The 15007-nt window shown below is 46.4% G+C and overlaps 2 protein-coding genes across 2 annotated transcripts in view; both read left to right on the forward strand.

Moving 5' to 3' along the window:
- frmd4bb (FERM domain containing 4Bb) overlaps positions 1–11838 on the forward strand; it is a 119753-nt gene extending 107915 nt beyond the window's left edge. The window contains exons 22-23 of the mRNA XM_034172909.1: positions 8425–8563; positions 11067–11838. Of these exons, the coding sequence (XP_034028800.1) occupies positions 8425–8563; positions 11067–11103 (176 nt within the window). The 3' untranslated portion in view covers positions 11104–11838. The remainder of the gene's footprint in view (positions 1–8424; positions 8564–11066) is intronic.
- A 144-nt stretch (positions 11839–11982) lies between these two features.
- lmod3 (leiomodin 3 (fetal)) lies at positions 11983–14697 on the forward strand. Its single transcript, XM_034172907.1, has 3 exons — positions 11983–12674; positions 12785–14377; positions 14563–14697. Exons 1-3 carry the CDS (start codon positions 12387–12389, stop codon positions 14608–14610), a joined length of 1929 nt encoding a protein of 642 aa, XP_034028798.1. The 5' UTR covers positions 11983–12386; the 3' UTR covers positions 14611–14697.
- The last annotated feature ends 310 nt before the right edge of the window (positions 14698–15007 follow it).

The raw sequence follows: 15007 nt of genomic DNA on the forward strand, positions 1-15007 counted from the left end.
CTCAGCGACAGATATCTGAAGCTTTTGTACAACAATCATTTCCACATAAATTCAGCATTATTTCATCATAAAAGACGGATGAAGCAATCAAAGCGCCGCGGCTAAACGAGCTGCTCGCTGATGCATTCACTGCGCATTGGTCATTTCAAAGCGTCACGAAATTTCGTTGAGTTTCTGCTTAAAACAGCCTAGTTTCTGCTTAAAACTGACTTTACAATGATTTAAGAGGTTTTACCTTTATCATGTGATGGTTAAAGTAGACCTGCATTGAAATAAATGCAGTCAGATCTTTGGACCAAAAAATGACTTACATTTACACATAAGATCCTTCTGAATGTAGTAAAGTAAATCTGCAAGCCCAGATCTGTCATTCAATGAGAAATCTTCATTTAAAAATGACAAATTTACAGCTAACATTTAGCCCTCCGCAAAACTGTCCCTCTCATCATGGACGCTGCTGAGACGTCACGGAGAAGACCCTCTCTCCCAGCATGCATTGCGCACCAACTGTAATTTGTGGATTTACGTCAGTTTGCATCTGCACTTTTTTCTTGTCTTATACGGAAGGATCTACTTTTTTAAAACTTCATATTGTCTTGCGGCACGTTTGGTGAGTACACATTTCTTTTATTTGTGCTTGAAAATTATTTTGGGGGACTTTTTCATACGCCCGTTTGATTGAGTGGTGTCGCAATGAAAATCTACTGTCTTTCGCCTCTGGTACCATCGCGGGATATGGAGGCGAGACCTGCAAAGAATCCCAGTCATTAAAAATATATAAACCTCTCTCAGCGTCCATGGAGCTCTGGGGCTCCGATTGCCGAGACGTGCGGTGCTGTGGATTTTGCCGCAAGAAGTCTGTCCTTGCAGCAACAGGTGTACCGGCCGCTTCGCATTAAGCGAGCGTAATCTCAGGACTTGTGCCAAGTGTGCTGCAGCTCCATTCAGTAGACAGAGAGGTGATGCCGGTGTTGTGCGCTGAATCTAGCACAACACCGGCTGCAAAGCAGACACGGGCAGTGTGAGTGGGCCGCGTCGGCGGTTAACAAGCTCGTTAACGAGCCCGCAGACTTAATAAGCGCAGCAGAGGCAGAGAGCTGGAGAGGAAGAATGGCGCCCGCTGTCGATGTCGTTGCTGATCTGAGCACACAGATCTGTATCTCACATTCATTGCAGCTTACTTTTGGATGTTGAAACCAGGACGTGTATAAGTAACATTACTAACAGATAAAATCAATTTCAATGCGGGATCGGACTGAAGGCGGGAGCGCGTCGTCTTGTCCCTGACGTCATGGAAATGATACAGCTGTACAAACTTTTCACATAGGGCTAAATTTTAGCTGCAAATTTGTCATTTTTAAACGAAGATTTCTCCGCTGAATTACAAATTTGAACTCTGAAAACAAATGTACAGGCCAGGAAGATATTTATATGAAAGATATTTAAGAGCTGCAATTTGGAAAAACAAAGGTGCACTTGGAGCACAAGGTTTTGAAAAAGTAGCTATTCGAACAAATTTTTTCTGTAAAAGAAAAATTTTGCAAAGGTACTTCGCCATACAATATTGCAGTAAATTAAATAAGGATAAACTAAACTGTAGTATAATGTTACAAGGCATTTGTAATGTACTAAATGAACGGACAATGGAGAAAGTCAAATCACAAAGTTTTACTGTTGTGAATACGCACAACAAACACAACAGATTACAAATACAGTAGTACGCCGAATTCCAATGGTGTCGTGTGGGCAGGCTCGACGATAGGAGACGTCTGTCTGAGTCGAACCGGAACCACCCGATTTCCTCTGCCACCGAACCCCGGGGATACTGGAGCCGCCAAGTCCCGAACTCCCAGGTGGCCACTGCCTCCGCTCGTCGGATCCGGTACTGCTGGCAAGGAACAGAAACAGTCAGGTGTGGGTGCGGCTGCACCCAGCAACACGGAGGGTGGAAACTCCACCTCCACCTCTCGTCAGAAACAATACTGAAGTGTAGGAAGGTGAGTACTTATCCAAATACGACCAGTACAGTATTCAGCTGTCCTACAAACAAGCAACAAGTATTAGGGTTCAATCAATAGTATGATTGGCTGAGTTCGTTACCTCTTTGGTAGAGCGATATCTCGGCAATGAGGTGGAGATGCCGTCCTGCTGATATACCTCCCTGTTGATTAATATCAGCTGTCTCAGGTGATGGGTGACAGCTGTCACCCTGGCTGCTCCTGTGAGGCGGCAGCGCCCTCCGATGCCTGGAGCCCGCACTTCAGGCAGGGCGCCCTCTGGTGGTGGTGGGCCAGCAGTACCTCCTCTTCAGCGGCCCACACAACAGGACCCCCCCCCTCAACGGGCGCCTCCTGGCGCACGACCAGGCTTGTCCGGGTGGCGACGGTAGAAGTCGGCCAGGAGGGCCGGGTCCAGGATGAAGCTCTTCTTCACCCAGGAACGTTCTTCGGGGCCATACCCTTCCCAGTCCACCAGATACTGAAAACCCCGGCCCATCCGTCGGACGTCTAGGAGCCGGCGCACAGTCCAAGCCGGCTCGCCGTCGATGATCCGGGCAGGAGGTGGTGCCGGACCCGGAGTGCAGAGGGTTGAGGTGTGATGAGGTTTGATTCTGGAGACATGGAATACTGGATGAATCCGCAGTGAGGCCGGAAGCTGAAGCCTCACTGCGGCGGGATTGATGACCTTGAGAATTTTAAACGGACCTATGTATCGTTCCTGGAGTTTTGGGGAGTCCACTTGTAGGGGAATGTCCTTGGTGGACAACCACACCTCCTGCCCAGGACGATACGTAGGAGCCGGGGTCCGCCGCCGGTCTGCATGGGTCTTTGCCCTCATCCGGGCCTTCAACAAAGCAGAACGGGCGGCACGCCACACCCGACGGCACTTCCGTAGGTGGGCCTGGACCGAGGGCACACCGACCTCTCCCTCAACCACCGGAAACAACGGGGGCTGATACCCCAAACACACCTCAAAAGGGGAGAGGCCGGTGGCTGATGATACTTGACTGTTGTGGGCGTACTCGATCCAGGCCAGGTGGGTACTCCAGGCCGTCGGGTGCCCGGCTGTCACACAACGTAGGGTCTGCTCCATCTCTTGATTGGCCCGTTCTGCTTGCCCGTTGGTCTGGGGGTGATACCCGGACGAGAGACTGACCGTGGCCCCCAGTTCCCGGCAGAAGCTCCTCCAGACGTGCGAGGAGAACTGGGGACCACGATCGGAGACAATGTCTGATGGTATCCCATGCAGCCGGACGACGTGGTGGACCAGGAGGTCCGCTGTCTCCTGGGCCGTTGGGAGCTTCGGGAGGGCCACGAAGTGGGCCGCCTTGGAGAATCGGTCCACTATCGTGAGGATAACGGTGTTTCCCTGGGACGGCGGGAGGCCCGTGGCAAAATCCAGGCCGATGTGAGACCAGGGGCGATGAGGCACGGGCAGCGGCTGTAGCAATCCCGATGTCTTGCGGTGGTCGGCCTTGCCCCTGGCGCAGGTGGTACAGGCCTGGATGTAACCCCGGATGTCGGCCTCCAGGGACGCCCACCAGAAGCGCTGCCGGACGACTGCCACGGTTCTTCGCACCCCAGGATGACAGGAGAGCTTAGAACCGTGACAGAAGTCCAGAACTGCAGCCCTAGCTTCTGGTGGGACGTAGAGTTTATTCTTCGGTCCGGTTCCGGGGTCCGGGTCTCGTGTCAGGGCCTCCTGGATGGTCTTCTCCACGTCCCAGGTGAGGGTGGCCACGATAGTGGACTCCGGGATGATGGGTTCTGGAGGATCCGACGACTCCGTTCTGACTTCATCTTCATGTACCCGGGACAAAGCATCCGATCTCTGATTTTTGGTCCCGGGACGGTAGGTGATCCGGAAGTCAAAACGGCCGAAGAACAGTGACCAGCAGGCTTGCCTGGGATTCAGCCGCTTGGCGGTCCTGATATACTCCAGGTTCCGGTGGTCAGTGAAAACCGTGAATGGCACGGACGTTCCCTCCAACAGATGTCTCCACTCCTCAAGAGCCTCTTTCACCGCGAGGAGTTCTCGATTGCCGACGTCATAATTCCGTTCGGCCGGGGTCAACCTACGGGAAAAATAGGCACACGGGTGAAGGACCTTATCGGTCTTCCCGCTCTGGGACAGCACAGCTCCTATCCCTGAGTCCGAGGCGTCCACTTCCACCACTAACTGGCGACTAGGATCGGGCTGCACCAGAATGGGTGCAGACGAGAAGCGCCGTTTCAACTCCTTGAACGCGGCATCGCAACGATCCGACCAGGTGAAGGGAACTTTTGGTGAGGTCAGGGCTGTCAGGGGGCTAACTACCTGACTGTAGCCCTTAATAAACCTCCTGTAGAAATTGGCAAAGCCGAGGAACTGTTGCAGCTTCCTGCGGCTTGTGGGTTGGGGCCAGTCTCTCACCGCCGCAACCTTGGCCGGATCAGGAGCGACGGAGTTGGGGGAGATGATGAACCCCAGGAAGGACAAAGACGTGCGGTGGAACTCACACTTCTCGCCCTTCACAAACAGCCGGTTCTCCAACAACCGCTGTAGGACCTGACGTACATGCTTGACATGGGTCTCAGGGTCTGGAGAAAAGATGAGTATATCGTCTAGGTATACGAAGACGAACCGGTGCAGGAAATCCCGCAAGACATCATTAACCAACGCTTGGAATGTCGCGGGAGCGTTTGTGAGACCGAACGGCATGACCAGGTACTCAAAGTGACCTAAGGGGGTGTTAAATGCCGTCTTCCACTCGTCTCCCTTCCGGATCCGAACCAGGTGATACGCATTCCTAAGATCAAGCTTGGTGAATATTCGGGCTCCATGCAGGGGCGTGAACACCGAATCCAACAGGGGCAACAGGTATCGATTGCGAACCGTGATCTCGTTCAGTCCCCTATAATCAATGCATGGACGAAGTCCGCCGTCTTTTTTACCCACAAAAAAGAAACCTGCACCCATCGGGGAGGTGGAATTCCGTATCAACCCGGCGGCTAATGAGTCCCGGATGTAGGTCTCCATTGATTCGCGCTCAGGCCGTGAGAGGTTGTACAGCCTGCTGGACGGGAACTCACCGCCTGGAACCAAATCAATGGCACAATCGTACGGACGGTGGGGGGGAAGGGTGAGCGCCAGATCCTTGCTGAACACGTCGACAAGGTCGTGGTACTCCACCGGCACCGTCCCCAGATTGGGCGGGACTCTGACCTCCTCCTTAGCCTGGGAACCGGGAGGAACCGAGGAACCTAAACACACCCGATGGCAGGTCTCGCTCCACTGAACCACTACCCCAGACGGCCAATCGATCCGGGGATTGTGCTTCAACATCCAGGGAAAACCTAAAATCACACGGGAGGTAGCAGGAGTCACAAAAAACTCTATCTCCTCTCGGTGATTTCCTGACACCACCAGAGTTACAGGTGGTGTCTTATGCGTGATTGGAGGGAGTAGGGAGCCATCTAGTGCCCGTACCTGCACAGGCAAGGTAAGAGCCACCAGAGGGAGCCCTATCTCCCTGGCCCATCTGCTGTCCAACAGATTCCCTTCAGAGCCCGTGTCCACCAGTGCTGGGGCCTTCAGGGTTGAGTCCTCATAAAGGATCGTAACTGGGAGTCGTGTGGCAATGTGGGTGTGTCCCACGTGAATGTCTCGGCCCACCCCTAGCCCAGTCTCTAGGGGCGGGCGTTGGTGTTTAACCGCTCGGGGCAGTCTCTCACTTGGTGCTCTATCGAGCCACAAACAAAGCATGCTCCGCGGGCCCGCCTCCTCTGTGCATCTGGTGCCCTAAATGTGGCCCTGCTCGTGTCCATAGCTTCGTCAGCAGGGGGAGCTGTGGCCACACGGAGCGCAGGGGCCGTGGAGCGTGGGGAAGGCGGAGCGCGGTCGGAACCGGAAGGGAGAGGGACGGCGCGCGCCCGGCCACGCCCTTCGTCTCGTTCCCGACAACGTTCTTCTAACCGGTTGTCTAGTCGTATGACAAGATCGATGAGCCCATCTAAATCCCGCGGTTCGTCCTTAGCCACCAGGTGCTCCTTAAGAACCAATGACAGTCCGTTTACAAAGGCGGCGCGGAGGGCAGTGCTATTCCAGCCGGACCTCGCAGCCGCGATGCGGAAGTCGACTGCATAGGCAGCTGCGCTCCGACGCCCCTGTCTCATTGACAGCAGCACGGCTGAAGCGGTTTCTCCTCTATTAGGGTGATCGAACACGGTTCTGAACTCCCTCACAAACCCATCATATGTCTGAAGGAGCCGTGAATTCTGCTCCCAGAGCGCTGTAGCCCAAGCGCGTGCCTCGCCGCGAAGCAGGTTTATTACATAAGCTATTTTACTAGCATCGGTCGCATACATGACAGGACGTTGTGCGAAGACGAGCGAACACTGCATAAGGAAATCCGCGCATGTCTCCACACAACCTCCGTACGGCTCTGGAGGGCTTATGTATGCTTCCGGGGAAGGTGGGGGGGGTCGTTGAACGACCTGTGGAACGTCAATGTTGCGCACAGGGTCGACAGGAGGGAGAGCTGCAGCAGCGCCCTGAGGACGCGCCTCCACCTGCGCAGCGAGAGCCTCCACCCTGCGGTTAAGGAGGACGTTCTGCTCGGTCATAAGATCCAACCGAGCCGTGAAAGTAGTGAGGATCCGCTGCAACTCACCGATCACTCCTCCTGCGGACGCCTGTGCGCCCTGTTCTTCCATTGGCCGTTCAACAGCCGGTTGACGCCCCTCGGGATCCATGATGTTGGCCGAGATATCCTGTTGGGAAAGTGTAGGAACACGGACCCACAACAGGGGGCGCAAATGAACGGACAATGGAGAAATTCAAATCACAAAGTTTTACTGTTGTGAATACGCACAACAAACACAACAGATTACAAATACAGTAGTACGCCGAATTCCAATGGTGTCGTGTGGGCAGGCTCGACGATAGGAGACGTCTGTCCGAGTCGAACCGGAACCACCCGATTTCCTCTGCCACCGAACCCCGGGGATACTGGAGCCGCCAAGTCCCGAACTCCCAGGTGGCCACTGCCTCCGCTCGTCGGATCCGGTACTGCTGGCAAGGAACAGAAACAGTCAGGTGTGGGTGCGGCTGCACCCAGCAACACGGAGGGTGGAAACTCCACCTCCACCTCTCGTCAGAAACAATACTGAAGTGTAGGAAGGTGAGTACTTATCCAAATACGACCAGTACAGTATTCAGCTGTCCTACAAACAAGCAACAAGTATTAGGGTTCAATCAATAGTATGATTGGCTGAGTTCGTTACCTCTTTGGTAGAGCGATATCTTGGCAATGAGGTGGAGATGCCGTCCTGCTGATATACCTCCCTGTTGATTAATATCAGCTGTCTCAGGTGATGGGTGACAGCTGTCACCCTGGCTGCTCCTGTGAGGCGGCAGCGCCCTCCGATGCCTGGAGCCCGCACTCCAGGCAGGGCACCCTCTGGTGGTGGTGGGCCAGCAGTACCTCCTCTTCAGCGGCCCACACAACATTTTGCTTATGATTCCTATTGACTTATTTTTTTACAAACATGTTCAATATGTTCTTTCCAACAGTTTGTCATCCATCCACACACCCAAGAAACATGTAGAAGAGGCCCTTGATATTTCTTCGTTGTCTACATAAATTTTAATTTGATCATGATTGCATTTATTGCCAGCAAATAACATAAAATTAGACTTTTTTATATTTAATGATAATTTATTAACTTTGAACCACATTGAATAATTCAAGAGATCATTATTTAAACGTTTAACCAAACCATCTATATCTTTGCTGGAAATAAAAAGGTTAGTTATATGTTTTTAAAAAAGTATTTTTAAAACTTTCACATCAAAGTCCACCTCAGAATTTGATGTCATGCCAGGCTTCAAGCGTTGGGCCCATTTTGAGAAAATCTGTTCCCTAGATTAATGATGCCAATGGAAAATGCAGACACAAATAACAATATGACCTCTATGATGGAGGTAATTATCCCTTTTATTTTATGAGTATTTTTTCTGTCACATTAACAACTGGCTTTAAGAGCTATTAGTCAACACAAATTCCTTTGTGACTGCTGGGGTGATGCATTTTCGAATGTTAAAATTGTCCAAACATTTTCCAGGCTTTCACAATACTTGTAATTTAATTTTAGAACATTATGCTGTTAATTTACAATATCCTGGATAAAAATACCAAATAATATTACCATAAAATTATTTTTATTGGGCTTAAAAACATTAAGGTTATTTGTGCAAATTTGTATATTACAAAACTGTGATGTTTCCATGGAAAGTGTCACTCACTACACTGTAATAACATATTTCCATGAGCGCAAACATTTGTTTGCTGTGGATTAAGAGTGTTCCCAATAACAACACTTAAAGTATTACCGAGGAGCAGCACTCCAACATTAGCTGAGTGTTGTTTTGTGTTGGTTGCAGTGTCCTCAGTGGAAAGCACAGGGAACTGGCGTAACCAGCTGTCTGTGGGCCTAACAGACTGTGAATCAGCTGACACACCTCAGTATCATCACCACGGAGCACCGCCTTCTTTGTACAACCGCAGCCCCACACACAGCAGGTGAGCAGTTCTAAAGCAGTCGCTAAGCTGAAACTCTGGATGTTGGAGGAAATTATATAAATTTAAGAACAGAAGGGCACTCGGCCTCTGTCAAAGCTCACAACACCCATTATGCAGCACAATGCAAAAAATAAATAAATCAGTCAAACAAACAAAAACAACAGCTGTCTATTCCAGGCCAAACTCGAGTTATTGTAAAGGTTTGCCAAATAGTGTTTCATTGGTAAAGTGATATGTCAATAAAAAGAAGAGTCAGAGCTCTCCTTTGGATTTATTTGTGACATTTCAACAAAGCTGTTCTTTTATTATGCTAAAGCTCACATCAACACAGTAACATATAAATGCTTAATCACGTTAATGCACATTCTCAGAAATTATTTTTTAAAAATTCCAATGTTAATAAATGTACAGTATTACATAATTTTAGATCTAGCCAATCATAGATATTTTTATCTTAACAAAATGTGAAGGGTTCAGATGCAAAACCCAGTAAGTCCAAAACCATTTGAGGCCAACATGCATTTGGCTGCTGAGGTAACCATCAGTGTACAAAATATTAAAGAATTTGAACATACCATTTTCATTTTATTTATGGAAATCTGTACATTTCCAAATGCATTTTCCTTTAAATCCACATATCAAAATGTATTGTTCTCCATAAAAAAATAAAATAATAGACTTAGTGGATTTTGCATCTGAACCCTTCAAGTCCTGATGGATGGATTAGTGACATTATTTATGTCACAGTGTTAAAAAATTGTTTTAAATTTCTTGGCTCTGTGTCTTAATCTGTTGTCATGTACAGTTTTTAGCCACATACTGTTCTTAACCCAGAATGCCTGGTACTCCGACAAGAGAATACTTAGCATGTCAACATCCATGTCATTTTATTGATGTGCCAAATTTACCACATCTCAATGGACAAGCCCCATCTGTGTTTCTGACGAAATTGGGAATGCTTCAGCTCAGACATTTCAAGGAAGATCTTCATTGACCTAATGAACTCTAATGCATATGTAAATTCCGTTTGTTAAGCCAGAGGTCATAATCCACTGTTGATCCCTTTTCCAATTGTTTTAAAGAGTACACTGATGCAGTAATGTGTGAATTACCTTACGTATGAAAACCTGGCACTGTGAACCAGCAGAATAATACAGGTTGAACAGAAAAACACTCCATGGTTTCAAATATTTATAATATCAAAAGTCACATGAATAATTTTCCAATTTTGAAGAAGACTCTTCAAAAGAGAAAAAACTTGATGAGTTTCTGCAACTGTAGATACCAAAATTGTAAAATTATTCATGTGACTTTTGATATTACAAATATTTGAAACCAAGGAGTGTTTTTGTGTTCACCCTGTATTATTCAGCTGCTCCAGTCCAAGCCATATATTTTCAATAGTTTTTTTTTAAATCCACTCACTAGTAAAACGGCAGATTTTACAATGTTAATATTTAAAAATTTCTTGTCTTTTATCAGGATCCATCCCAAAGGTTATTGGACTATATTTCAGATCAAACCTGTTCACATTGCATTAAAATTACTTCTTTAATTTTTTTTAATCCTGCTAAGAAATCTACAAACATACGTTGGCAAACATATAAGCTCCTTGGCAGAGGTACAGTAATAATAAATATAACACTGCTAAAATACCCTTGGCTGTATGAGCATAAACATAGGAAACAGAATGTGACCTTTTGACCTCTTAAAATAGGTCCATGTTAGCCATCTTTGAATTTGTCCAAGGTCTGTGTCCCAAGAATGGTCCCTGGCAGTAATAGGACTGGACTTATGCAATACCCGATGGCCATATTTTAGCCTCAGGCAATAAGTGGGATTTTAATTTTAATACATGTCTGCTGCAGATTAAGTCCTTTGCTTTGTACCTTTCCCTCTTAAGTATTTTCTGTTTTTCTAAAGCAAAAATAGCTGTATCTTTTCATCAGGTCCTGCCTGTACTTCCTGTAAAGAACCTCAAACTCTGTACAGATGTAATTATGTAGCTCTGCCTTCTTCCTGACTCTTGATTATTGCTCATTTGTGATGCAGATTTTCTTCCAATAGCAAAGGGTCAAGGTCTGACACAGTTCCTAAAAAATGTGAGTCAGTTGAGTTGGTTGCTGCTGTGGCCACTAGTACAGACGAAGCATCAGACAACCATTCTAGCACTTAATGGTGAGATGCAGCAGGCTGCTTGGTGGTGTTTCACCGCTCCCATCTATATTGGCACTCCATCTCCATCAGTGTGTCTCTGCTTTTAGATTAGACAGCTGTGATTTCATCTGTGGTGCTCTGCAATTCTGATTTTGTTCACTCATTTATGATTTTACCTGTTTAAAAATTCAATAGCATGATGTTGCCATTTGCCTCATGAGTCCCACATCATGGTCTCAACGTTAATTTCCTTTTACATTTCTCATTTCATGACACCATTCAGTCACATGTTCATAAAATGTTTACTGAGAGCAAAGTTGACATCTTTGTGTGTCCACCTGTCTAGATTTCAACTGAATGGGAGCTACATGGGCATCCACTGACAAGGACCAACTCTGACAGTGGCACAAAAAATGTGACCGAGAGAAAAAAGAAGGTGACAGTGAAGCCGGAGTAAAGCTGCTCAATAACTCTTTGCTGCCATAACTCAATCATGGGAGATGTACATCCAGTATACCCTGTCCTGGTATTACAGTAACCTCTGAACACAGTGATGCCACTCTTGAATGACTTTCCCATGTGCCTTGGATTGGATGATTTGTACAGGCAGATGAGAATGTGTCAAGATTCAGAAAAGACGTTGCACAACCATACTGGACTTAAACACAGAGAAAAAAAAGAGGTAACATACATTTTTGCTGTAGAGTCCAACTTCATGTATTTTAACGGGAACTAGCTATTGCCTTATACAAAGTAGTACCACTTTTACATCAGTAAATAATGGAAATCAGCATCAAACATAAGAAGTGGTTATTTATTAGAGCAGATTGTGTGTTTGATGAATTTCCATTTCTTACAGTTTTTTTTTTTTTTTTTCAAAACTTTGAATCAGAATGTATCCTGTGTTAGCTGGTGTCGTAATGTGGTTTAAAATGCATGATGACAATATCACATTTTGATAAAAAATGGAAATTTTTTTATGAACGGAAGATCACTGCCGAAAAAAAAATCATGTCTCATTTGTTTTGTCACATATTTGTACAGTCATTGTGTTGTTATATGTTGTTAGATGTTGTCATAAGATACTTTCCACTGAGAATAAGGATGTGAATAAATGTATGACACATTTACAAAGTCATCTTGTGCGGTCAAGCACATGAGGCTTGTTTTTGAGTCAGCTTATCTGTGTTTAAAAATATATACTGTGAATTTTAAGGATTTCAGTGAAAAGGAACTCCCACAACTATGCACCAAGCTTTGCTTCCTCATTCTAGAGCTTACATCTTCCGCGGAATTCTGGGAGACTGGGCAGACCACTGTATTCACTGGAGATTTTACCCCCCACTCATGCCTGTGAATACAGTCCACCTGCTCCTGTCTGTCACACGCCTTCCTTTGCTCAAAGCAACTGTCATCCCCAAAGATCATGACAGTCCAGCCAGCTGGGATAAGGTGCTGAAAAAGGAATGTTAGCATGTCTGTCCCCCACTTGTACCGTAAATATCTTCCATGCGGTTCGCAGCGTTTAATTTTAGCCTACGCACAAGGCATGAGCTAAACGTTTCTTGCCTCAGCTTCCCAGTCTGCGCTTTCCTTCATCACAGGTTGGAGGGAAATTCTCTTTTCTTTTTCAATCCATACACGCAAGAAACTACAGAACACAAATATGTCAAACACCAATGACACAGAGGACTTTAATGAAGAAGACCTCGATGAGGATGAACTTCTTGCTACGCTTTCACCCGAGGAGCTTAAGGAGCTCCAGAGTGAGATGGATGTTATTATTGCCCCCGATGAGAGTGTACCGGTTGGACAGAGACAGAAGGACCAGACAGAAAAGCCTCCAACTGGAACATTTGACCATCGATCCCTGGTTGATTACCTCTACTGGGAGAAAGAGTCCAAACGAATGCTTGAGGAAATAAGAGTGCCTGCTACCCTGCTGCCCAGTGAGGTAAGAGGTCAACTACTAAATATCCAGCTACATTTGAGATTATAATATCAAAATGACATCTATTTCAAAAAGTATTTCTAATTTCAATGTTGATTTGTTGTCTTCATCAGAAAATGTTGAGAGAGGAAGAAGATAAAAAGAACGAGGATGTTGAATATGTTTATGAAGTAATAGAGAATATTATTGAGGAGGAAGCCACAGATGGAACTGAAAGAGAAAACATTATAGAGGAGATAATTGAGGAAATATTTGAAGTTGATGAGAAGGAAGACAAACCAATCCGGGCGTTACTTGTGACTGCAGATAAAAATGGAAATGTAGAGAAACTCGTAGATGCTCCAGGTCTTAACGGCATGAAAAAATTGCCACCAGAGGATACAGATGACAATCAGCCTTTTTCAGACTCAAAGGAGAAGAGCGAGAGCTTTGCCCCTAAAACTGTCACCTTCCAAACTGAAGACAAGAAGGAAAATCAAGGCTTAAATGCTTTACTTCCCAACGAAACGCCAGAGGAACAAATTACAAATGAGACTAATGATACTGTCCCAGAGAAGGAAATGAGAAAAATTAATAAATTAAAGATCCCACAGTTGGCACTTGGTAACATAAAAATGACATCAAGACCTTCGGGTAATGAGACGAACTTAGAGACCACGCTTGACAAAATCCGCAACAACAACCCCTCTGTCATGGAGGTAAACCTCAACAACATAGAAAACATTCCCAAAGAGATGCTTTTAGACTACGTCAATGCCTTGAAGAAGAATAAACATGTCAAAACCTTCAGTATAGCCAACACTGGTGTTGATGAAAACATTGCCTTCAACCTGGCCAACATGCTACGAGAGAATCGCAGCATTACAACATTGAATATCGAGTCTAACTTCATAACTGGAAAGGGAATCGTGGCCATAATACGCTGCCTCCAGTTCAATGAGACACTGACAGAACTGCGATTCCACAACCAAAGGCACATGCTGGGTCACCACGCAGAGATGGAGATCTCACGCCTGCTCAAAGCTAACAACACCCTCCTGAAGATGGGTTACCACTTTGAGCAACCAGGGCCCAGAATGGTGGTGACCAACATTTTAACGCGGAATCTTGACCGCCAGAGGCAGCTGAGGAAGGAAGAGCAGAGGCAGCAGCAACTTAAGGAGCAGAGGGAGGTGATGCAGATGTATGAGAACAGTCTAAACCTACCTCCCGGCTTGCTTGAGATGCTTGGGTACATACCACCCGTCGAACTTCTGCAGCAGCACGGGCTCGTCCCACAGTCTTCAGAAGTCAGTGCGACATCTCAGAAGAAGACAGACAGCTCTAAAAAAAGTGACAGGGAAAAGCCTCAGAATCAGCTCAAACACAGCTTGAAGAAGAGCATTCCAAAGGCACCCAGTACAGAACGAGCAAACCCATTAAAAGATGTGCACCTGAAGAGGACTCCCAAGAAGCGTGACCCCTTTCTGGATATAAACCCGAGGGAAGACAGGAGACCAGAGAAGGTCAGTTTCCAACTGAGGAAGTCTCCCAAAGTGAAGGACGCAGGCAGTGTGGAGATGACAGCTGAAAAAGCCGACCTGAAAGATGTGATAAAGACTTTGAAACCCGTCCCCCGGAGACGCGTGCCTCCAAAGGTTGACCTCACACCACGTGATCAGCTGCTAAGCCAGATTAAACAGAGCAATGTGGCCTATCTCAAACCTGTGAGTATCAAGCAGTTTGGAAAACTTTTACCTGACAAATCAATTAACATATGCTTTGTAATTTGCCGAATTCTTGTTTTATGAGCTGTACAGTGCTGTAGGATTTGTTGTGATGATTTAACCCCTTGTAAACTTGTCTATAAACCCATGTCATCATGTGATTTTGTCTTTGTTGCTGCTTGTAGGTGCCGCTCCCTAAAGCGCTGGAATCAAGTGAAACGAGTCTCCTCTGAGGTTGCAGCTTCAGCTTTGTTTTTGTGTTTTTACACATTTTAATTTTTTCACTGCAGTAACACTGAGTGCCTTTACACATAAAAAAATATCCTGGTTGTTCTTCAAGTGCTGCCAACTTTGAAAATAAGCAAATACTGCAATTTTTTCTTCTATTACCACTGTTTGACTATTTGCTAACCTTTGCCTTTTTTAATTTGTAGTAATATTTGATCACGTGTATGGTATTCAGATGACGCTTGCTACACAGGACCATAGATATGTGGACATGACTTATTTTAGTGACACATCACAGGGATTAAAGGAGATAATCAACATGGCCAGAGACTTGCATCCAAACCAGATGAAGGGTGTAAATGACAGCATTTTTGTGGGCTGTGACCTGGTTTTAGAAAGGTT

This window comes from Thalassophryne amazonica, chromosome 6, assembly GCF_902500255.1.
Source record: "Thalassophryne amazonica chromosome 6, fThaAma1.1, whole genome shotgun sequence".
Taxonomy (NCBI): Eukaryota; Metazoa; Chordata; class Actinopteri; order Batrachoidiformes; family Batrachoididae; genus Thalassophryne; species Thalassophryne amazonica.